The sequence below is a fragment of the Crocuta crocuta genome, unplaced genomic scaffold (genome assembly GCF_008692635.1).
Source record: "Crocuta crocuta isolate KB4526 unplaced genomic scaffold, BGI_CrCroc_1.0 scaffold323, whole genome shotgun sequence".
Taxonomy (NCBI): domain Eukaryota; kingdom Metazoa; phylum Chordata; class Mammalia; order Carnivora; family Hyaenidae; genus Crocuta; species Crocuta crocuta.
In genome coordinates this window covers 3,073,087-3,096,410 of record NW_027536465.1, presented here as the reverse complement: position 1 = coordinate 3,096,410, position 23,324 = coordinate 3,073,087, and the positions used below count along the sequence as shown (strand labels likewise).

The window sequence follows — 23,324 nt, the reverse complement described above, 5'->3', positions numbered from 1 at the left end:
TGGCCAGAAGGGGAGGAATCCTAGATTTGCTTCCCACTTGGTTGCTCAGCCGGGAGGGCCCTGTTGCACCTTTCCTGCTTTGTGTGCACGTCTGTCTCATCTCCCTGCCCAAGAGGATTCCCAAGACTCACCATCAACCCCAAGATCTCCGTTCCCATGGCCGACATGGAATTTGGTCTCCATCTTAAGAGTCGGATCTGCAGTTTCGGAGGGTTGGGGAGGCAGATCTTGGACTCAGCCTGGAGCCACTGCACCTGATGTTGGGGCTCATAGTTGTGGCAGGGGTGCTTAACCCTGCCCCAGTAGACACTGACTCTGCTTCCTGCATTCAGACGTGCAGTTTGGGAGCAGGAATCCGAGCCAGAGGGGTAATTGGGTTCTTCTGATGAGTTGCAGTGTGGGCTCACGGAGGAGACTCAGCCTCTCTTTCTCCCCTCAGGAAAGCTACAGACGGTGGCTGAGAAGGAAGTGAAAGGGGCCGTGTACTCTATGGTGGAATTCAACGGGAAGCTGTTAGCCAGCATCAATAGCACGGTGAGGCTGCTTGGTGTCACACCCTGGGTGGCACCGTACTGCCTACGGTCTCCTTATGTTCCCTGCCTATGTGTCAGATACTGAGGTTGACAGAGGTGGAAATGGGGGTGCAGCCGGGCATCTGGGGAGCTCAGGTTGGCCCAGCTGTTTGCCTTGGTTATGTGAGCTGACCATGTTTGTCAGATCAAGTGCTGTGGGTATTGGGGACGGGCTGCGGCCCCTGCACTTCTGAGTGTGCCAGGGCAGGCCTATTTCGCCTGTGGAGAAAGGCGAGCCAGGCCGTGTGACCCTCGCTACACCCCGAAACACTGGTCCCGCGAAACAGTCCATTTCTCTCCTGCCATGACTCCTCCTCCCTTGCAAACCATTTTTTAAAAGTTTCATTGTCGAGTATTTTGGGAAGTACTACGTCCTGGGTCCCCTCTTGGAGCTCCCGGTGCATCGTGGGATGGTGAAGGTGCTGAGAAGCCTGGGAGTGAAAAAGCATCACCTAAGTCCTTAAATCACAACTTTCTGGTGGTTGTGTATGTGTACAGCCCGTTCACCCACTTGCTGTGTGCCTGGTGCTGTTCAGGTGCTAAGATAGAGCACTAAACAAAATGGACAAGCAGCTGTCCTCCGGGGCCTGCGGGCAGCTAGTGCGTATGACGAGAAATACACGGTGAGAGAGAAAACCGGGCAGGGACTGAGGAAGTGCTGCAAGGAGCACGGGGTGGGATGGCCATTTCATCACGTGTGGGGGCGGGTTTGCTGAGACAGTGACATCAGGCCAGGTTCCTGAGGGAAGGGAGGGGGAAGCCGAGTTGGAGGTGGGAGCGGTCCTGCTGTCTGCTCGGAGTGAGCTGGGCCGTGCAGGGAGGTCAGGGGACCATCAGGGCTGGACGCACAGAGCCTGTAGGCTGTTTAAGGACCTTGGGTCTTACCGTGAGGATGGAAACTTCTGGAGGGTATGAGCAAATGCTGGGATGTGATTGGACTTCTGTCTTGGAAAGATTATTTCACGCCTTGGAAAAAGCTGGAGGAGCCCAAGGGCAGCGGCAGTGAGATCCGTCGGACCCTCGCGGTGATGCGGACAGTGGCTACGGGTTTCTGGGAGCAAGGGCACTGACGGAGGAGGTGGCGGGGCTCCGGGCCGCAGGCTTGAATCTCCAGCCCTTCCCTTACGCACAGGATGGGGGAGGGGCCAGCAGGTCCAGGCTTCTAATCAAGGGGACCAGCCCACATCCTGAACCATCCTGGAACCACCAAGAGTCACCTCATTAGAACAAAGAACAAAATCCTCCTGGGAATTTCCGGGGGATTTAGGAGCTCAGTGTAAACTGCTGCTCTCACTTAGGAAGTTACCAGGGTTTCAGGAAGGCTCTAGGTTGGGAATTGGGGGCAGAGACCAAAGATACTTTTCTGTGTCTCATGGGGAAACCAGAGGTTTCCTGGTTTTGGACTTCCTGCGTTTCCGTAGTCTTGTTAGTAAAGATAGTCGCTGGATGGGCCAGAGATGGCAGGGCGGTGGTTACAAGGCAGCATTTAAAGCCTAAAGCCTGCAGTGTGGACGAGGTCCCTAAGATCACCCGTGTGTGAGAGTGGGTTGAGAAGAGACCAGAAGGTGGAGCCCTGGCATTCTCCAGCCCATGAAAGTTGGGGTGATTTGGAAGAATGAGCCAAATGCAGAAGGGGTGATGAATAAAGTAGGAGAGGAGCCAAGAGGAAGACTCTTCTGGAAGCCATGGAAAGAATTTCGGGTGGGAGCAAATGGGTAAATTGCAAGTACATGACTACCTGTCAGAAGTCCGGTAACGTGAGGATTAAGAGTGGGCTCTGGGTTTTGCTATGTGGAAGCTGTGCTGCCCTGGGGGTCGCGGGGTGGGAAGCTGGTAGAGGAGCGAACTCCACCAGGACTGTGGGGGGCGAGGCCGCTGGCGTGGGAAACGCTTTCGGGGAGTGTGCGGCGAAGGAGAAGAGAGTAATGGGGAGACTGAGGGTCGGGAGGGAGAGTAAGGCGGCAGGACAAGAGAATTGTTAATTTTCCAAGCTTGGAAACGCGGCTGCACGTGTCTGTGCTGACAAGAACTGTCCATTCCAGGAGGTGCTGGAATGCTGTGCTTGAGTAGACCAGTGGGAGGAGGGACCCGTCCCCCGTGGGCCTCCGGTGGCAGAAGCACCCCAGGTCCTCGCTTGGGTGTGTCCACCTCTGAAGGAGCCGGGGGGGACGGGTGGAAACGGAGGGAGGGGAGGCTTCAGGAGGTGTGGCCCGTTGTCTCGGGGCCCGGAGCGCAGAGGGCCAGGAAAGCACCCGGCTCCTGGGAGGAGCTCGCTGCCCGTGAGGGGTCTGAGAGGCGGCCACGCCAAGGACACAGGGTTCTGGAATTAGGTTCAGTGGCAGGATCTGAGGGTGACCGCTGGATGGACGAGTTACGTGAGGAGAAGCGGGGTCAGGAAAGGAAAGGCGTCGGTATTGGGTCTTCTCTGTGAATGTAGAAGTCAGGCAACAACCCCAGGAAGGCTGTGGGTGGAGAGTGGTGGGGCGGGGGGTGCATGGCTGCTTCCTGCTGGCCGGGCTGGGGGTGGGGGTGGGGTGGGCCTGGGGACTGGCGCATCAGGGAGGAGNTGGGGGTGGAGGGGGCCTCGGGACTGGCGCATCAGGGAGGAGGCAGGGAGCGTGTGGAAGTCTTTCTGTCCTCCAGCCCCGCGGTGCGGGGACCGTGGCAGGGAGAGGGTGAGAGGGCTCGGAGTCCTTGTGAAAGAGCCGCGTCTGAGGGAAAGGGGCCTGGCCGGAGAGGAGGCTGCCCAGTGGCTGTGCTCCAGTGGGCTCAGAGCCTGTGCGTGTGACGTGGGGCGGGGGGCGAGGTCAGCATGGGAGGGGGGATGCAAGGTCCTGTAGGCGGTGCCTAGACCACTACTGTCTAATGGAGACACCGCAGGAGTTGTAGGCGTAAGTTTAGACTTTCTTGTTGCCACATGAGTAGAAGTAAAAGGCAGATGCAGTTGATTTGAGGAATGATCTAATTTTTTCTGGTCTTCTAATTTTATTTTATTTTATTTATTTTTTTAAATAGTTTACTGTCAAGTTGGTTTCCATATACCACCCAGTGCTCATCCCTACAAGTGCGCTTCCCCATGCCCATCACCCCCCTTCCCCTCCCCGTCACCCCCATCAGCCCTCAGTTTGTTCTCGGCATTTAAGAGTCTCTCATGGTTTGCCTCCCTCCCTCTCCCCAATATTTTTCCCCTTCTCCCCCACGGTCCTCCGTTAAGTTCCTCCTAATCCTCCTATACGTGCAAACATATGGTATCTATCCTTCTCTGCATGACTTATTTCACTCAGCATAACACCCTCAAGTTCCATCCATGTGGCTACACATGGCCAGATTTCATTCTTTCTCATTGCCATGTAGTGTTCCATTGTATAGATAAACCACATCTTGTTGATCTATTCTTAGCTGTTGGACACTTAGGCTCTTTCCATGTTTTGGCTAGTGTTGAGAGTGCTGCTATGAATGTTGGGGTATATGTGCCCCTGTGCATCAGCACTCCTGTATCCCTTGGGTAAATTCCTAGGAGTGCTATGGAATGTATTTGTTTTAACGCAGTAGATGTGAACTGTTATTTCAACATGTAATCAATGCAGAAATTATTAGGGACATATTCTGTGACTATTATTCATATAGAGACTTCAAAATCTGCTTTATGTTTTACCCTTGCAGCATGTCTCAGTTTGGGCTAGCCTCATTTTAGGTGTTTTGTAGCCACGTCTGGCTAGTGGCTGCCTCATTAGAAGCACACAGAACCTGTTGGGTTAAGAGTGGACATCTTGGAGTTTTGGTGGTGTCTGACCTTGGTGTTCACAGTCTCCAGAGCAGATAGACTCTGAGTGGAGAGTGAAGGGGAGGGGGCTGTTGCCTGAGCATGTGGATTCGGCCCCGTTTTTACTCTACTGTTGGGGTGGGCTTACCCAAAGATGATGGGCTCTGGGTACCCTTGGCCCTGCCGATGGAGGTGTGGTGGCCATTGTAATGGTCATACGTGGCTCTTGGAGGGCAGGCACCTTTTGGAGTTCGGTTCTTGACCCGTACCCTGAGAAATCATGGCTTAACATACTCTGTCCTGGAGTCCCTGTATGTGCATAAGCCTTGGGCGGGACCACCTGGATCCCGGGGCCTGCCGGGGCAGGCTTCTCCAGGGACTGGAGTCTGCCTTCCTCTGACTGGGTTGTGCCAAATATGAATCTGTCTGCTGATTATAAAGGGTCTTCATTAGTTGGGAGGTGTGGTGGTAACTGAAGAAACATGGCAGTGGAGAAGAAAAAAGGGGGGAAATCTCTGCGTGGAGGGGTGGCTACAGATCTAGTGCTTTGACCCCTTCCTTCCTTCCTCTCTCTGTTTTTCTCTCTTTCTCTGTCTTTCTAGAGCACACACTCGTGCGAGTGGGGGAGGAGGGAGAGAGAGGGAGAGAATCTTAGGCTCCATGCTCAGTGTAGAGCCCAGTGCAGGGCATGATCCCATGACCCTGGGATCAAGACCTGAGCCTAAATCAAGAGTCGGATGTTCCCAGGCACCCCTGGAGTCCTTTAGTTATTTGACTGTGTTTCTTTTGGACTTCCCATTCCATTTTCTATACTCATTGGGTTTGCGTCAGAATGTTCTAAGAACATATGTTTTGAGAAGGGTCCAGAAAAGACGGTTCGTTGGGAGATGATCTTGTTCCTTTCTGATCAGGATATTGAAGATAGATTTTCTTTTTCTAGAAATATTTCTGTAGGTCAGTTATTCACTGTCAGTCACAAGAAGACTGTCTTGTCGTGTCCTTAGTATTGCTTGCGTTACTTTTTATTTAGTATTTCTTTTTTACATGGACTCATTTTTTTACGTAAAGGAAAACTGTATTACCGGTTTGATGTGCTCGCTCCATTTTCATATTTCATAAGTATGTAACACCGAAGTGAAATCTTCACGCAAGTACTGCAGCAAACCCGTTCACGTCCCATAGTGCACTCTGCTAAATGGTGCTGCAGGTGGAGGATTGAAGAGGGTGACGGTGACCGATCTGAGAGGCTGGGGGCCCTTGGGCTGAGAGAAACGGGATGCCCTTCCCAGGTGCGGCTTTACGAGTGGACGGCGGAGAAGGAGCTTCGCACCGAGTGCAACCACTACAACAACATCATGGCCCTCTACCTGAAGACCAAGGGCGACTTCATCCTGGTGGGCGACCTGATGCGCTCCGTGCTGCTGCTGGCCTACAAGCCCATGGAGGGGAACTTTGAAGAGGTAGTTGGGGCGAGGGCAGGCTTCTCATTTACGAGGTGGCCTCCGTGAGTGTTTCTCTGCTGGTGAGGGGTCATCAGGCCCATTGGGGGCAGAAGGCTTTCCCTGGAGCATACGTTCGGCATTGGTTAGGTATTTTCAGAGCCCGCCCCCCCCCAGCCCCGAGTCTCCATTCAGCTGCAACCAGACAAGATACGCTGCCCGGGGATTGGGGATTGGGGGTAGAATCTCTGTAGAGCGGCCGTCATTAGACACTGGGCCGTCTCTTCTGCAGGGCAGGCTCTTGGCTTCCGGCCAAAAGACCAGTCCGAGAACTGGCTTCCATTGCACACTGCTGATTATATTTTCTTGCTGTGCCTTGTCTATTTGAAGATTGCCCGAGACTTCAATCCTAACTGGATGAGTGCCGTCGAAATCTTGGATGATGACAACTTCCTGGGGGCTGAAAATGCCTTTAACTTGTTTGTGTGTCAGAAGGATAGGTGAGTGACCAGCTTTGGGGATGGTGGGGAGGGGGCAGGGCCCGTGAGTGGTGGGTGAAGATGCCGGGTCCTGCCTCGGGGTCGACACGCCTCCTCGCTGAAGTGGAGGTCTTCCACAAGCGAATCAAAGCCACGGCAGTGGGCGTCTGCAGACTGGCTCCTCCGCTGGGGAGCGCGTGGGTGTGCCAGGGACGCCGAGTACACGGTGTCCCCTGCCTGCCGTCCCGGGCGGGGGCGGGAGGTCCAGGGAGTGACTTTCTCACACTGCCCTGCAGCGCTGCTACGACCGACGAGGAGCGGCAGCACCTGCAGGAGGTCGGTCTCTTCCACCTGGGCGAGTTCGTCAACGTCTTCTGCCACGGCTCCCTGGTCATGCAGAACCTGGGCGAGACTTCCACGCCCACACAGGGCTCGGTGCTCTTTGGCACAGTCAATGGCATGATTGGTAAGGCGGGCCCCCGTGGGGCATGCTCCCCCACAGACCCCCGTGCGGAGGGCCAGCTACCGCGGAGGGCCATTGCCAAGACGTTGACTGGCTAGGGCCGCCCCCAACTCGGGCCCCTTGGCGCCACTTTCCCCGGCTGCCTTCGGAGTGGGAGGCTCGCTGTGGGCTCTGCAGCTCCCGGCCCCCCTTCTTCTCCAGGGCTGGTGACCTCGCTGTCAGAGAGCTGGTACAACCTGCTGTTGGACATGCAGAATCGACTCAATAAAGTCATCAAAAGCGTGGGCAAGATCGAGCACTCATTATATCCTTCCCAGGTCCATGTCCCCACACAGGTTGACAGCTGCATTATCCGAAGCTGCCCCTGGAAACCGCTGTCATGTAGGAAATGTCCTGACTAGCTTCCTTAGGGAACGGGCTCTTGTGGTTTTTGTTTTGTCTTTTTTAATGTCTATTTTGTGTGAGCAAGTGTGGGGTAGGGGCAGAGAGAGACTCCCCAGCAGGCTCCCCACTGTCAGCACAGAGCCTCATGTGGGCTGCATCTGAGGTATTCATGAGATTATGACCTGAGCTGAAATCGAGTCAGATGCTTAACAGACTGAGCGACCCAGGCACCCCTGTGTGTGTGTGTGTGTGTGTGTGTGTGTGTGTGTGTGCGCGTGCGCGTGCGTGCTTGGGTGCCCGTGTGTGTTTAATATACTTCTGGAAAAATTCAAACACACAGTAGTAGAGAGAATAGTATAGTGAATCCCCACATTCTTAGCACCCAGCATACCTAGTTCTTCTTGGAAATGTAGTCTTTTTGTTCTTGAAATATGTCTGCATCTGGTCTTTCTGACCTTACATATCAAACGGGAAGTTTAGATGACCACATAGCAACATGCTTTCAGAGATCTTGTTGGGGACCCTTGTGGGAGAGGCTGGTGGAAGAAGAGGGGAAAAGTGAAGAAGCCGGAAGCTCCAGGAGCCCAGGGATCAGGCACCTGGGACACCCAGGCTCCAAGTACTGCTGGACATTTGCTTATTCTTGGAGATGGAAAGAGTTGTCCCCAGGCAGGAGGGCGGAAGGGATGCCGGCCTGTTCCCAGGCAAGATGGCACCACTCTTGCCCAGGGCGGAGGCGATAGGCTGGTGTGTAGGCTTTTGCTAACCAGCAGGGCTTTTGGCATGCCTCTTGTCTCACTGAGCCTCAGTTCACTCATCTGTGAAGATCAAGGCTACACACTCAGAAGCGTGGTTCTTCCCAGGTGTGCACATCGGACTACCTGGAGCACTTACAGAAAATGTCCGCATTTGACCAGACTCTATGCTAAGGGGCGCCTGATCTGTAGTTGTCTTAAAGTTTTTTTTAGTTTTTTTTTTTTTTAATGTTCATTTATTTTGAGAGAGAGAGAGAGAGAGAAAACAACCCAAGCAGGGTTCGTGCTGTCAGCACAGAGCCCATCATGGGGCTCCATCTCATGAACTGTGAGATCATGACCTGAGTTGAAATCAAGAGTTGGACACTTAACTGACTGAGCCACCCAGGTACCCCTGATCTGTGGTTTTAAAAACATTATTTTGGAGATCTCTCCAGCAGAGAACCTTAGGATCAGGTGATAATTTTTTTTTTATTTTGTTTATTTTTTTTTTTTTACAAATAGTTTATTGTCTCAAGTTGGTTTTCATATAACACCCAGTGCTCATCCCCACAAGTGCCCCCCTCCATGTCCATCTCTCCCCTCCCCCCCCCCACACCCATCAGTCCTCAGTTTGTTCTCAGCATTCAAGAGTCTCTCATGGTTTGCCTCTCTCTCCCCCCACTAATTCCCCCCTTCTTCTCCCCCATGGTCCTCCATTAAGTTCCTCCTAATCCTCCTATACGTGCAAACATGGTATTTGTCCTTCTCTGCCTGACTTATTTCGCTCAGCATAACACCCTCAAGGTCCATCCATGTTGCTACACATGGCCAGATTTCATTGTTTCTCATTGCCACGTAGTATTCCATCGTATAGATAAACCACATCCTCTTGATAGGATCAGGTGATAATTTTACCTCAGGCCTTTCAGTTCCAGAACTGTCCAAAAAGCATATGTTTCCTGTTCTCATCCTGGTGATCGCTTTAGATCGCAGTCTTGGGCAGCAGCAGGGGTGGCTGGAGTCAGGCTGTTTGCAGGTCATCCCACGTTCCTTAACGCGCCTGTCCACCTGGAGATCCTTTCATACTGAGCGAAAGACGGAACCGGCCACCGGCTTCATCGACGGAGACCTGATTGAGAGTTTCCTAGACATCAGCCGGCCCAAGATGCAGGAGGTCGTGGCAAACCTACAGGTGAGCCACGCGATGGTCAAGACAGTGACCCAAGCCCGTGGCGGGGCCAGGCGCGCCGAGATGTCAGAGGGAGGGTGCCTCCCGCCTCCATTACCAAGTGCCAGCGGCCCTTTCTCAGTAGTTTCCTTCCTGCGGGGGAAGGTGGAGTCTGAGGGCAGGGGGATGTGGCTGAGGCTCGTGGCACCGTACTAGGAACTTCACCCATGTGACGTCTGTGCTCAAGAAGTGAGGGCATGTCCGGGCACGTGCGGGATCCCTGGCAGCCCCTGGGTGGCAGGCAGGGTCCGGATCCTACAGGGAAGAGACATTTCCACAGTGCAGTTTCAGGGTCTGGCTCACTGGAGCTGGTGCCTCTGGGGAACATTCTGGAAGGGAGAGAAAGGTATGCTAAGTGGTGGCCTTTGAACCAGCTTTGCTATCAGGAGACCTTGCTGATGTGTACCTTTAAGGAAAGGTGTGGGTTTCTGATGAGACCTTCTTCCCTGCCATGGAGTATTGCAGGCAGGGGCATCTTGCTGTGACTGTCTCTTTCCCTCGCTCGCTGGGGGGAAAGAGCGCCCTGGTGGCCCTCACAGTCCTCCCCTTTCCTCGTTGCAGTACGATGATGGCAGCGGAATGAAGCGAGAGGCCACCGCCGACGACTTGATCAAGGTTGTGGAGGAGCTGACGCGGATCCATTAGCCAAGGGCTGGGGTCCCCTTTCCCAGACCCTCCCCGAAGGCTTTGCTCTCCTGCCCTGCTCCCCTCCCCCACTGCTGTCTTCTCGGCCAGGGGGAACCTTTCCCTCAGCCAGCTGTCCCAGAGGCCACAGTCTACCTGTGTGGAAATGGGGATTTTTTTTGAACTAAAACCAGTTCACTGGAGACCTGGGAACGGGGTGAAGGTGAAGTGTTTTCTCTCTGGATTTGTACCGGTCTCAGATGATTCCAGCCATCACTTGGGAGCAGCAAGCCTTGATTGGCGTTGCCACTTGTCCTTCCAGGGAGGTTTTGCAGCTTTGGGGCTGAAAGGAAGCGCTGTGTGTGTGTGTGTGTGTGTGTGTGTGTGTGTGTGTGTGTGTATCACACTCATGCNTCTGAAGTGAGAGCTTCCTTTTGCTTTCTCTGTTGCCTGAGAGCTTTGGGTCTGGAGGCCTGACCACCAGGCCAGGAGCAGCTCTGAACCTGGAGATGGTGGGTGTCACCCAAGCCACAGCCTTTTTTGTCTCTGGGGAACTGCCTTCTTCAGAGGGAAGGAGGTCGGGGGCTGTGAATTGGTTGTTAGTTTCTGAGTTTTACCAAATAAAGTAGAATCTAAGAAGGAAGATGAATTCGTTTCCGCTTTCCTTTCTGCCCTCTAGCTTCCCGGTGTCATCTTGGTCACAATGCGCCCGGTTCAGTGTCAGAGTCCTTTCCCTCCTCAACGGCAGCTGCCGTAGTCGCTTGTCTTTGCTGCTGCAACAGCTCTTCCCAAGAGGTGAAATGAAATCTGTGATGTCTTTGCCATGTGATCGGTTTTGGTGGGATCCCCAGAATAATGGAGGTCCTTTATAGGTGTTCAAAATTCAGTGGTCTTTGTTCTCAATCCTGTAGTCACCGTTTGATTCCCAGTCGCCTCTGTTAGTAACCTGCTGGGCCTGGGAGTTGCCTGGGCTCCCTTTCCTCATGTCAGTTTAGACGTGGATACGGCGTCCGGCCAAGCAGCCCCCAGGCGCTGCTCCTTGGCCAGGACAGGGCGCTCCTCATGCACCTCCCAGCTTCCTGTTGCCACATGCCCTTTGGAGTCTGATTTTATTTCCTCTGGTTTAATCAAGTAAACCCTTGGCGCCTTCGGTTTGAAAATACAGGAGTAGGACACATTTGGAGTTCGCCCTTCTGTCGGAAAAACAGAGCCTGTCTTCTTTCGGCTCAGTGGGTCAGGGTGTCTGGGCCCACGTTTCCACCAGTGATCCAGTGGGAATAAAGGCTGCTCTGTCCCAACAGTGGAGAGGAGGCTTGATCCTAGGCGTATTGGCAGGCTCCTTTAAGACCAGCCTTTGATACAGTGTCAGGAAAATTGTGGTTTCAAGTTCAAACTGTGGTTTCGAGAGATTCTAGCTCAAAAGAGAAAGGGCAAGGAAGCATCTCTGCTTTGGGGGGTGTCTTCTGGAGTAAGTTTCCTTCCTTGGAGGCGTTCCCTTGTGTTTCATTGCTGTCCTATTCCCCTTCCTCTTCTGGGATTTCTGAGGGTGGGGAATAAACGCCTTAAGACAAAAAATAAATCAGCATCTCTCAAAAAAAAAAACAACAAAAAAAAAAACCACAGTTTGAACTTGAAACTCAACACTGTGATTTGAATTCTTCAAGTCATGGTTTGAATTGAAAAGGCCTGCCCCCATGCCAGAGACCGGCTTTAATGAGGCAGGCAAGCAGCGGTCTCCAGATTGTGATTGTTTGAAAAATTTAATCCTAGATGGAGGATTGACTATAAGGTGCAGGGGTCTGAAGGAGAATGTGGCGGGAGGAGTATTCTGGTCCTTTCTCGTGGTCTGACCTGCAGCCCTGGAGACCTGCTACAGGGAGTAAAAGGTTCTTATCAGTGGCTTCAGTCTTGACTTTGGGGGCCGGGGAGTCCTCACAGTTTTGTTTTGTTTGCTGTAATCTTGGGTATATTCACTCTGGATTGAATTCCAGCGATCCTCCCGCCACACTCCCACAACCCCTCTTAAAAACGATTAATCACCTCTCCAGGGGTGAAAGGTTGCCCTTGGAGCTTCGCTCCAGCCAGCTGGAATGGCTCCCTTTCCATGTAGGCGCTGATGAGCTACTCACCCCAGGCCTCTGCAGGAACGGACCTTTGGGAGAATAATAGAAACACTGACTCATCACATGACCATTTGGAAGGGTCACAAGCCAGAGGCCGCCTTTCCACAGCCAGCAACTTGGATCCTCCGCCCTCAGTGGAGGGTCCCTTTTGTTACGGAGAAGCCACAGCAGTGGGGAGGAAACACGGAGGAGCTGTGACTAAGGGATATGCCTGAACTGGTCCCTGGAGATGAGCAATACTAAGTTCAAGGCTCTCAGAGTCCAAACTTTGAGTAGCCTCGGGGTCTAACAAACCAAAAGACCAGAAAAAGAAAGCAAGACACCAAAGGAAAGAAGCAAAATGGTAAGAGGAGCAAGGCGAATGCCATAAGGTCCAAAAGGAACCAGGGAAAGGAAAGAAATGCCCGGGATTGTCAAGAAAGTCGTTTCTTTTGGAACTCATAGTGCGTCTTAACCACCCTGAGCTCCGCTCAAGGGGAAAAGGAGGATTTGCTTCCAGCACAGAGTTGCAGGTCAACTGTACAGCTGCTCACTGACCAATAGGGAGCAAACCCTGCTGTAGTTCAGGGGCGAGCTGGTGGTGGAGGGGACAGAGAGTAGCGGAGTTCGGGAAGGCGGTGGCCGAGTCCTGCTGGGGTGGGAGAGAAGATGGCACGAGGCGGGACAGGTGTGGCCAAGGGAATTGTTGCCTTGCGTAAAGGTGTTGAGAATCTGTGGGTGGCTCCTAGGACCAGGAAAGAGGAGCGGCTGTGTGAGTGGTGGCCTAGGTAGGAACGACTGAGGGCAGCGGTGCACTAGATTTTCGGGGCTCAAGTGAAGGAAGGCTTTTGTGTTTATCACTATTCCTGAATAATTCAGGGCTGGGCTCCCAACTATGCGGACATCAAAACACTTTTTTAAGTAACGGGAATGCAGTATGAGAGGCGCAGGGAGAAAGTGCACCTTTGGATGTTTTGAGGCAAAAACGAAAGATGGCGTAGGATCCTGAGGGTCCTTAGGACTCAGAACGGGTGTCGATAGGAAAGTTGCACTCATCTCACGAAACAGAAATTTGGTGACCTACTTCCTGAGAATTTGCTGCTTAGATTGGAAGATGGGTCAAGAGTAACCAGTTGAGACAACAGGGCTGTATTTGAATATCTTTGAAAACTTGACCTCACAGCTTCAGGGAGGGAGATTGGCTTAGCAACCTGTGCTCAGTGAACAACCTAAAAACATGGCAGCCAAGAACACCTCTACTGGAAACTTACATTCATGCGGATGCAGGAAAAGCCAAGTCCTATTAGGATGGTGTCTGGAAGGGAGGAGACGGAGTTCAGACCATTGTTGGCACACCATGTTCATCTGTGGTCCCTGGTGTTAAGGATCTTGGTGACAGACAGGTAGCCTGTAAGAGGGCAGCACCAAAGGAGCTGGGATTATGTAGCTGGGAAGTAAACACATTTCCTAACGAATGTAGTTCTTCAAAACCGAATTGGGCTGCCTTTTGACAGGGAGTTCCTCTGGAAGCTTTAAGCAAAGGCTTGACTAATTGGAACTGGGCGGTTAGGGGAGATTTGTGCACAGGGCAGAGGGCACAATTCGGGCATCCTTCCAGCATCCTCCCAGCTGGATGATCCCGATTTTTATCCAGCACCTGCTCCCCACTTCCCTGCCTACCAGTCTCTGGTTGTGGCCTGGGGCAGCTACAGAAATGGGCAAAGAGGAGCCTCCGGGTTCAGGACCCGCCAGTGCCCCCTGGCCGGGGAGCAGGTGGATCCGCTGGGTGCCAGGGTTGGTGTGCAGACCTGCCGGCAGGCTGGGAGCCGGCCTAGAACTGCCCAGCGGCGCAGCTGACCCAGCGTCCCACCTTCTCATGACGACACAGGCAACTCCAGCTCCGCGGGGACCGGCAGTGACCCGGGGCGCAGAGCCTCCAGCGCCAGCCTTGCTCCGGGAGTGTCTTTGCTCCCAGGGCCTCTGTCTGACGCCCACAGCCCTTTGCAGGAAGCCGACTCCCAAACCCGGGCAGGGGGTGTGGGCCGAGGTCGAAACCCCGCCCCCAGGGGTCCCTGATCTTTGCCCCCGCCCCGGGCTCTGCGCCTCCCCTAGAGGCCACCGACCGGAGGGCGGCGCTGCCTTTTGTGCGTTTTGCTCTGAGGTGCCAGAGACCCCCCCTCCCTCGCGGCCCCCAGCCCCTCCTCTCGGAGTCCCCAGCCCCCCTGCTCGGCTCTGCGTGCCAGCTCGGGGCTCGCTGGTTCGCTCCCNCCTCCGGGCCGCCTGCGTCGCGCTCCTGCTGCCGGGGGCCCCGGCCCGCGGCTACACCGGGAGGAAGCCGCCCGGGCATTTTGCGGCCGAGAGGTAAGCTCCTCGAGCCCCTCCCCTGGCCCGTCGCAGGGGTGCTCCGGCGCGGGGCAGAAGGGCGCCCGGAGCCGCCGGCAGCCGCGGCTCGGGGCTCCCCTTCGGGGCGCTGTCCTTACGCGGGTGCAGCCCGGGGGGTCTGGACAAAGAGACGGCAGCCTGTGCTCTGGGCGGGAGCACGTTCCGCGCTCCTGGAAGGGCTGTCCTGACAAGACCCTGGGGGGATGGAGATCCAGGCGCTGAGTGAGCCCCTCCGAGCCCGCCCTGGCGCGCAGACCCCTGGCGAGGGATGTGCCACCTGGTCTCCGGAGCGGCCGGCTATCGCTGGCGAACGGGCCTCACGGCCGCGCCGGCCGCTTCTGGGGCTGGGGGCTTCCTCGGCGTCCAGGCTGCACGCACGCCCGTGGACCTTGGAACCGCCGGGCTCTCCCTGGGTCACGTTTCGGTTTCCGCCTGTGCGCGCGCGCGGACGGGGGTGGGGTGTTTGCCCCTTTGCTCTTTCCCAATTGATGCCACCCTCCCCTCGCGTCCCCTCCCGGCGGAGGCCGGGCCGCCGCGTGTGCGTGATGCTCCGAGAGCGAGGGAACACGGTGTCAGCGGGCGGCCTGGCCCGCGGCCACCGCCTCGGGGGGCGCGCATGGGGGCGGCCCCGCCAGGCGCGCAGCTCGCACGTGTGTTCCGCGGCCACCGCCAGTTCCTGCCCAGATTGGCCGGGCCCTGCGGCGTGTCACAGCTTTCCAGCCACCTGTCTTCCCATCACCGCCCGCCTGGGGAGGCTCCTTGGGGCGCTCGGCCTCCGCCCACCGGAGGGTGCGGCTCCACCAGCTCCGCGGGCATCCTTCCCGTCCGCCACTTTGGTGGCACCCCAGTCCCTTTCAGAGCCCCGTCTGAGGGGCAGGAGCGGCTGGCGCCTCTTTCCCAGGCTGCTGCCAAAATCGCTCTAGCAAAGGCAGCAACTTCCCCCAAGCCCCCAGGGCCCCGCTTCTTTGCTTCTTCTGTGGTAACTTCAGAGAGGGGGCAGTCTCTTTGAGGCTCCAGGGACCGTCTGCTGCAGATGTTTCTGTGCTGCCACGTGCTGGAAGTTCCCCTTTCCCGAGAACTTGTCACTTTTGATAGATACTCTCAGGTGGGGAGTGAGTCCGCCTGTCCCATGTGGCCATGCCTGCTGGGGCGCCTGACACATGGTGGGTATTCTGGGTACTCTGGAGACCGCCTGACTGGCAGCATATTCCCAGCGCCTCCACGCGGGGACGGTGTTCTAGTCTCTCTCCCACTGCGCCCGGATTCCCGGTTCAAACCAGGCTGGACTTCATCAGTGCACCCAGCCGATCACAGGACCAGGTCCATCTCGGTCTCCGTCCCCCTCCCGGACTGTGCACCTTGCTGTTCCCTGTGCCCAAGCACCGCCTCCCCCCTCGGCTCTCACAGCCTGCCCCTATTCTACTTTTTCCTGCCTCAGCCTAGATTCTGCCCTTCCAGGAAGACCTCCCTGACCCTCCTAGAGACTCTGAAGCCTGTCCCATTGCGGCACTTGTCACACTGTTTTGTTACCACTTGATTCTTTGTTTGCCCAGAGCCCCTTGAAAGTGGGGAAAGTGACTCGTTTGTGTTCGTGGCGGTACTGCCGTGCCTCACCCAGTGTCGTGCACACTGGCTCCCCTTTGTTGTTTTGGGCAGCTTGCTGGCACCCCCGCCGTCACTACATTGATGTCACCTGGGGAATGACCTCTCTCTGGCTTCTCTGGGGCTGCCCTCCCATGTCTCCTCTGCTGCTTCCTTTTTCAACCTTTCCCTCAACAGTCATTTATTGAGCACGTACTATGTGCCGGGCATCGCGCTTGACACTGAGGTGAACACAAAGATGAAGCCCTGGTCCTCAGAGGATGAGAAGGGGGACAGACAATGAACAAATCAAGAAACTGATAAGTAATCGAATGTCCCAGAAAGTAAGTGCTATGAAGAATAAAGCAAGATAAGAGTGGACAAGAAAGAGCTCTCAGAGAAGGTACATGAGCTGAGAGACCTGGGTAAAGGCAGGAGAGAGCTGGGTGCATTTCTGAGGAAGACCCTTCCTCATAGAGGGAGCTGCAAGTGCAAAGGCCCTGAGGCAGCCGTGCCTGGGGCTCTTCAGCCATTGCCATCTTTCCCTGTCAGTGCTGAGGCCCCTCCGAGGCCCTCTCTCCCTGCTGCTCTGCTCTGTCATGTGGCAGGTATCCGTAGGAAGCTGGCGTCTGTTCTCTCACCACTTTTTCTTTGTCCTGCCTCCAAGAGAGACTGTCAGCGTCGTTTTGCTTCTTCAGAGACTTCCCGCTGCTGCCCCTCCGCCGGGGCTCGAGAACTATTTGTTGCCTAGCGGGGAAACTTTCGCGGCGCGGTGCACCAGTCCCTCGCCCCGGGCAGAAATATGGGAAGTGTTCTCTCTTCTCTTACAGACGCCGGCTGGGCCCGCACGTCTGCCTCTCGGGCCTTGGGAGTGGCTGCTGCCCTGGCTGGGCGCCCTCCATGGGCAGCGGGCACTGCACCCTTCGTAAGTGCCTGTCCCCGTGCCCCACATGTCCTCCACGGCAGGGCGCTCACCCCCCGGGCTGGCCTAAGTCGGGCAGATTGAGGGCCCAGCCCCCACTACCTCACCTGCATTTCTCCTCTCAGCCCTCTGCTCCTTTGGCTGTGGGAGCGGCATCTGCATTGCTCCCAACGTCTGCTCCTGCCAGGACGGAGAGCGAGGGGCCACCTGCCCAGGTACCGGGGGTGGGGGGCCGTGGCAAGGGGCCACCTCCCCAGGTAATGGGGAGGGGGGGCATGGCTGATGGGAAGAATTCTGTCGGCGCTGAGACCACGTGCCAGGCTTTGGTCTTAGAATATCATCTTCCGACCACCCACCTGGGTGGGTGTTCTCATCCCCGTTTTACAGATGAGGAAACTGAGGCACAGAAGTTAGTGGCTCGCCCAGGGTTTCATGGCTAGTAAGTGGCAGAGCTGGGTTTAAGACCAGGGTTTCCCAACAGAATTGAGGAGGAGCCCCAGTGAGGCGGGGGGCGGCGGGGAGGGGGCGTCACGGGTGCTCACACGGGTGCCACCTGTTTCAGAAGCCCACGGCCCCTGTGGAGAGTACGGCTGTGACCTTACCTGTAACCATGGCGGCTGTCAGGAGGTGGCCCGGGTGTGCCCCGTGGGCTTCACCATGACGGANGACCGGGAGCCTCTCCAGAGAGCTGCAGGGCGAGGCTGAGCTGGGCGAGCTCTGATTAGAGAGAGGGCAGGGAGGCGTGGGCCCTGCTGCTGTGTCACAGGTATGTGGACAGCCCGTCTTAAGGGCCCTGAACTGAGCAAGGAGCTGTGGGGATGAGCGGTGGGTTGGCCCCTGCTTCGGAATCGGAGGAGGGGAGACCAGTAACGGTAGCCACAGCCCCGTGCAACGGAGCTTGGCCCTGGAGCCCAGCCCACGGGGACAGATAACCAGGACTGGAGTCAGGGTTGACCATGGAAGGCCCCCTTGGGAACATGATGTTTGAGACACTGAAGAAAGCAAACATCAATAATTACTCTGTAAAAGTATGATTTATTTGTGATTTTAAAAAGTTCTTTACTTTTAATTAAAATTTTTAAAATATTTATTCATCTTTGAGAGACAGAGACAGAGCGTGAGTGAGGGAGGGGCAGAGAGAGAGGGAGACACAGAATCTGGAGCAGGCTCCAGGCTCTGAGCCATCAGCACAGAGCCCGATGTGGGCCTCGAACTCACAAACCACCAGATCATGACCTGAGCTGAAGTCAGACGCTTAACCGACTGAGCCACCCAGGTGCCCCTGTGACTTAAAAAAAAATTCTCACCAGCCAAGACTGTTACCTTCCTCAGGGCCAGCCGCTGGGACCAGTTTTCTTGTGGATCTTTCCAGAGAGCTGGAAGAAAACCTTTTTTTTTTTTTTTGAGTTTGGACTTTGTAAAAACAAGGTCTCTTCCCCAAACATAAAAGTGAAAAATAACTTATTTTGGAACATTCAGAAAGCTCCAAAAGGAGGGTAGAAGATGAAAACACACATGTCCCCAAAGTGCCTAGATATATGTTACTAAAATGAATTTGTTTTTTCTGCCCTTTCCCCTGGATGTGTGTGTGTGTGTGTGTGTGTGTGTGTGTGAGAGAGAGAGAGAGAGAGACATGCATATCTGTGTGTTTTATAAATCGGGATCACACCTTACCCATAGTTTTGGTTCATTAATTTGCTCACTTTATATCGTGAGTGAAGAACAGTCCTTACAACATCCTCTCTCCCAGACGCGCCCATGGCCGCTGTAACCTGCTGTCCCTCAGGTTGCCTGCAGTGTTTCACTGCTATCAGAAGTGGTTCAGGAGAGGTGGCCTCTCTCGTTATTCCCAGAAACAGAACCACTGGGTCAAGGGTTCCCACTAAGGAGGTTTGGTGCTCGGGCTCATTGCAACATCCCCTTCAGGAAGGCTGGAGCAATCCGCCCTCCCCTGAAGGCCTTTCACGGGGGGTACTTCCTGCATGCACTTCTTGTTGCATGGACAGACAGGGCCAAGGAAAAGCCAGACAACAGTGTCAGAGCCAGCACCGGGCAGGGGAGCACTGGCCGCCACCATTAGTCAGGGTGGGCTTCCTAGAGGCGGTGGACGTGGTCCTGAGGGGCCTGCTGTGGGGCGAGCAGGTAGAATGCAGGTGTCCGGCAGGCACGGGGCCAGGGGGTGGGAGACCCAGATGCAGACTTGTAGGTCCTCAAGAGCCACCATGGACCGTGGTTATTAGAGAAGGAAGGGACGCCATGAAGCGGGGGTGGGGAGTTCTGGCCCCTGGTGGCCCTCTCCCTGCAGGCCTGAACCTCCCCCTGCAGAGGATACTTGGATCCACTCACCCCGCCCTGGGCAGAAGCCTCAGGGCCTCCTCGGCCCTCCCCAGCCGATCTTTAACCCACTGCTCCGGCCCTGTCTCCCGCTGCCACTGTCTCTGCGGCTGCCCCCACTGATGCCTGCTGGTCCTCTGCCCAGTGCTCCTCTAGCGGCCGCTGGGGCCGGGCATTCCCTGGGGGGCACGGATCACCCGGCTGTGCGCCGGCCTCGAGGGCATGTGTCGTGGCTCTGAATGTTATCACTGTAACCAGCTGGAGCATCTGCGCCAGGTCACATTTGTGTCCTCAACGGCCCCCCCTCCAGATCTGCTGCATACAGGTGGTGCCCAATAAACACTTAATGGATTTTAATCAGCCTTCCTGTTCACTCTCCTCTGCCCTTCTAGGGCCGCTCTGCGCTGCGGCCGTTGAAAATGGTTCTATCTCAGGCATTGTCTCTGTCATCCGGTCTGCATGGGTCACGGAGAAGGAGCCTGGCCCCTTGGCCTCTGCTTTCTGGAGGTTCCCTGATGGCCGATGACCTTCCTGGGGCCTGGTCTTTCTTCCTCGGGTGGGGCTTCCCGGCTGAAGGCGGGCTCCTTGTGCCGGCAGGGTCCCTGTGAGGGAGGGTCTTTCCCTGCACCCAGCCACGTTCAGAGTGGTCTGTGCAGAGCTGTCTTCTCTCTTCCCAGACATTGACGAATGCTTAAGCTCGTCCTGCGAGGGCCAGTGCGTGAACACAGAAGGCGGGTTTGTGTGTGAGTGTGGGCCCGGCATGCAGCTTGCCGCCGACCGCCACAGCTGCCAAGGTGGGTGGCCTAGGGACACATAACCACCGCTGCTGGGGTCTGAGGTGAAGGCACGGCCCTTCCCAGCCCAATGTGTGCACTTCGTCCCGTGCATGACTGCGTTTCACCTTCCCTGTGGTCCCTGGAGGGAGATACTGTTATCATCCCTACTTTACTGATGGGAAAACTGAGGCTCACCCAAGGCCATTCTGTCAGTAAGCACTGGAGTCAGCTTGAATCCTGGCATGTGGGGCTCTAGGGGCCATTGCTCTGGCCTGGCAAGGCAGGGTCGAGGGAGGGGGCTGGAGAGGCCTAGGGAGAGCCAAGGGCGGGTGGAAGATGCCAGTGAGGTGGGAGAGAGCCTTGTGGGGAAGGCGCTTCACCCACTGCCTTCATTAGCTTCACCGGCCCCCCGCTGCCCTGGTCTGGTGGGGAGGGGCAGAACGAGGCTGGGGTGAGGCGTGAGTGCTGGGGGAGCTCCTGAGTGAGCAGGATGATGGGCATCTGTGAACATAATCACCCGCTCCTTTAAGATGACTTTGACCTACAGAAGGAAGCCTTTTCTCCTAAACGACGCAGATGAGGCAAAACAAAAGCTGCCGCGTGAACCCGTGCTATTATTTTCTATTGTTTGAAATAGAAAATAATTGGAAAGAAGTTTTAAGTAATAGAAATAGAAAATTGAATTAACTGAAAATTATTGAAGTTTGAAAATATTGAAAGGCATTGAAATTGAACATGGAAATAGAAAAGAATTGCCATAAATTGGAAAATAAGCTTTAAAAGTTGCTGGTGCCAGACCTCCTCTGCCTCTCCCGCTCTCTCTCTGCCTAGGGAATAACCCTGGTGTCTTAGTCCTCTTCCACTGCTGTAACAAATCCCACAGCCTGGGCTACTTTAATAACAGAAATTTGTCCTCACGGGTCTGCAGGCTGGGACGTCCAAGGTCAAGGTGCCAACCCGTCCACTTTCGGGTGAAGGCCCTTCCTGGCTTGCAGCCGGTCACCTTCTTGCTGTGTTCTCATGGGGAGAGATAGCAAGCTCTAATGGCTCTTCTTCTAACGGTGCGAATCCCATCATGAGGGTCCCCCCCCACAAGACCTCATCTAAACCTAATTATTGCCCAAGGCTCACCTCCAAATCCCACTGTATGTGGCGGTAGGACTTTACCATATACATTTGGGGAAACACAGTTCAGCGTAGCACCTGCCTATTGCTCTGATGCGTGTCCTCCCTGCCCGGCCCCACGACGTGCACATGCACACAGAGACACGATAAGAGATGAGCAGCAAATGGTTACAGAACTGGATTCTGGCACCGTGCTACACACTTTACCTGCACTTTGTCATTTCATTCTCATTTCAAACTGGTCCTGTGAGGTTGATACTGTTTACTTCCCATTTTCCTAATAGGAACACGGAGGGCTTAAAGAAACTAAGTAACTTGCCCAAGGTCATGTTAGGGTTGGGATTTGAACCCAGTTGTTCCTCTCCTTTGTTGTTGTCTCAGCAACCTGTCTCAAAGATCTTTCCACATCCATGTAAACAGACCTGCCTTGTTCCTTTTAGCCGTTTGCCTGGCGCTCCGCAGGACAAATATCCCATAGTTTACGAACGCTTCTTTAACCAATGAACATGTAGATTATTTCCAGCTTTTCAGGATTTCAAACAATGGCCTGAGGAAGCTTTGGCAGAGGAGGTTCTACAGAAGATGGGTTTTGAGGCATGAGTAGGAGTTTTCCCCCAGTCAAGATGCACAGGCATTCCAGGCAGGCAAAGAGGGAGGCCCCCAAGAACGGGGTGCATTAGAAGATGGCAGAACAAAGGTGAGGGTCAGGGAAGGAGGGGGGAAGGGCCCCTTAGGGTTCGAGAGCTAGGGTGCAGCATTGATGCCACAGTGCTGCCCGTGGGAGTGGAGAGTGGCCTGATCAGAGGTGCCCTTTGGTCAGAACAGCCTGGAGGCTGTGTAGCAGATGGCTTAGGAGGAGCACAGGGGAGCTACGTGAGGCCATTGCTCTTCTCCAGACTAGAGGCAAAGGTGGCCCAGGCTAGGGTAGGGCCGTGAGGACGGAGAGAAGAGAGCTGGTCCAGGGAGAATTCACGGATAGGCTGAAAGAGAAAGAGGGGGTTTAAGATGGGCCCCTGCGGCCCTGAGGATGGAAACGGGAGAAGAAGACGGGAGCACACGATTCTGATACTCCGTGGGGGAAGATGAGCTTCAGGCTTGCCCTGGTCCCTTCCAGACACTGATGAATGCCTCGGGACCCCCTGTCAGCAGAGATGTAAAAACATCATTGGCAGCTACAGGTGTTCCTGTAGACCGGGCTTCCATCTCCATGGCAACCGGCACTCCTGTGTAGGTAAGGCGGGGGGACCCTGTTACCTTCATACTTAGGCTGCCAGTCAGGAAGATGGACAGGGTGAGTCCAGGGACAGGGAAAGGCCAGCAATCTGGACCTCCTGGCCGCCTGGAGCCCGTAAGCACTTGAGCCTCTGCTCAGAGCCTGCCTTTCCCCGGGGTTGGCGTAGCTCCGCATGGAAGACCCTGTCTTGGACTTTTCCTGGCCACCTGCCACTTTCATCCTGTTATGTTTCTCTTCCACCCCTCTCCCAGATACACCCCAAGGATTCCTCTCTGCTCACCCATTTTCTTGGCTGCCTTTGCTCCCCTTGGTAAATAAAGCATGTTATGTCTTGGTTCCTCTGGTTTAGAAGGAGACCCCTGTTTTCTCAGCCCATTAGCAGATATTTCCAGAAAGGGATTGGCATGTTTGGCTTAAGCTTGGCTCATGGGTTGAAGGTGGGGTCCCATGGGCCCCAAAACGGACCTTGTTCTGGCGGACTTTGGTATTTGTCCTGAAGCCTACCTTGAGCAGTACAGTGACTTTTGAGATTCTTTTTAGAAGGGGCCACGCCATCTCATACCTGGCCCGTGGGATGGTGGAAGGTTTGGAGATGAGATTCCCAGCAGGGCTCGTCCTCACCAGCCAGCGTGTAACCACTGCTGCATGGTACTAGAGGATGAGTCACTGGTGCATCCATTAAATGCCAACTGGATGTATGAACCTTCCAAGGCGACTAGCAGTAGATTTCAGCTCCCCTCCTAGACATCTGAGTCACCTCCCACACTCTGAGGCAGGGATGGACCCTATAAGAACATGGCAGGGAGACTCCCCCAGCCTTCTGGATTCAGGGATGGAGGAAGAAGTAGCCCCAACAAGGCAGCTGTTGGCAGCGAGGCTCTCCTGCAGATGTAAACGAGTGTCGGAGGCCCCTGGAGAGGCGAGTCTGTCATCATTCCTGCCGTAACACCGTGGGCAGCTTCCTGTGCACATGCCGCCCTGGCTTCAGGCTCCGAGCTGACCGCGTGTCCTGTGAAGGTGAGCCACCCTATGTGTATACCTGCCCTCCTGGGCCCCAACCTTAGGCTGGGTTTTACCAGGACCCGCCCCCGTCCCACCCAGCCCCAACCTTAGAGGCCAATTTCCCCAGGCCCCGCCCCATCTGCCCAGGCCACGCCCTCCAGCCACCAGGTCTCTCCC

At 55.2% G+C, this 23,324-nt stretch overlaps 2 protein-coding genes across 2 annotated transcripts in view; both read left to right on the top strand.

Moving 5' to 3' along the window:
• DDB1 (damage specific DNA binding protein 1) overlaps nt 1–10,099 on the top strand; it is a 29,890-nt gene extending 19,791 nt beyond the window's left edge. Inside the window, exons 21-27 of the mRNA XM_077748913.1 lie at nt 440–534; nt 5,625–5,795; nt 6,165–6,274; nt 6,550–6,719; nt 6,918–7,020; nt 8,906–9,029; nt 9,627–10,099. Coding sequence (XP_077605039.1) covers nt 440–534; nt 5,625–5,795; nt 6,165–6,274; nt 6,550–6,719; nt 6,918–7,020; nt 8,906–9,029; nt 9,627–9,710 — 857 coding nt within the window. The 3' untranslated portion in view covers nt 9,711–10,099. The remainder of the gene's footprint in view (nt 1–439; nt 535–5,624; nt 5,796–6,164; nt 6,275–6,549; nt 6,720–6,917; nt 7,021–8,905; nt 9,030–9,626) is intronic.
• A 2,684-nt stretch (nt 10,100–12,783) lies between these two features.
• VWCE (von Willebrand factor C and EGF domains) overlaps nt 12,784–23,324 on the top strand; it is a 27,087-nt gene continuing 16,546 nt past the window's right edge. Inside the window, exons 1-9 of the mRNA XM_077748825.1 lie at nt 12,784–12,788; nt 13,799–13,935; nt 14,035–14,152; nt 16,585–16,679; nt 16,802–16,891; nt 17,239–17,371; nt 19,653–19,804; nt 22,026–22,142; nt 23,034–23,162. Of these exons, the coding sequence (XP_077604951.1) occupies nt 12,784–12,788; nt 13,799–13,935; nt 14,035–14,152; nt 16,585–16,679; nt 16,802–16,891; nt 17,239–17,371; nt 19,653–19,804; nt 22,026–22,142; nt 23,034–23,162 (976 nt within the window). The remainder of the gene's footprint in view (nt 12,789–13,798; nt 13,936–14,034; nt 14,153–16,584; nt 16,680–16,801; nt 16,892–17,238; nt 17,372–19,652; nt 19,805–22,025; nt 22,143–23,033; nt 23,163–23,324) is intronic.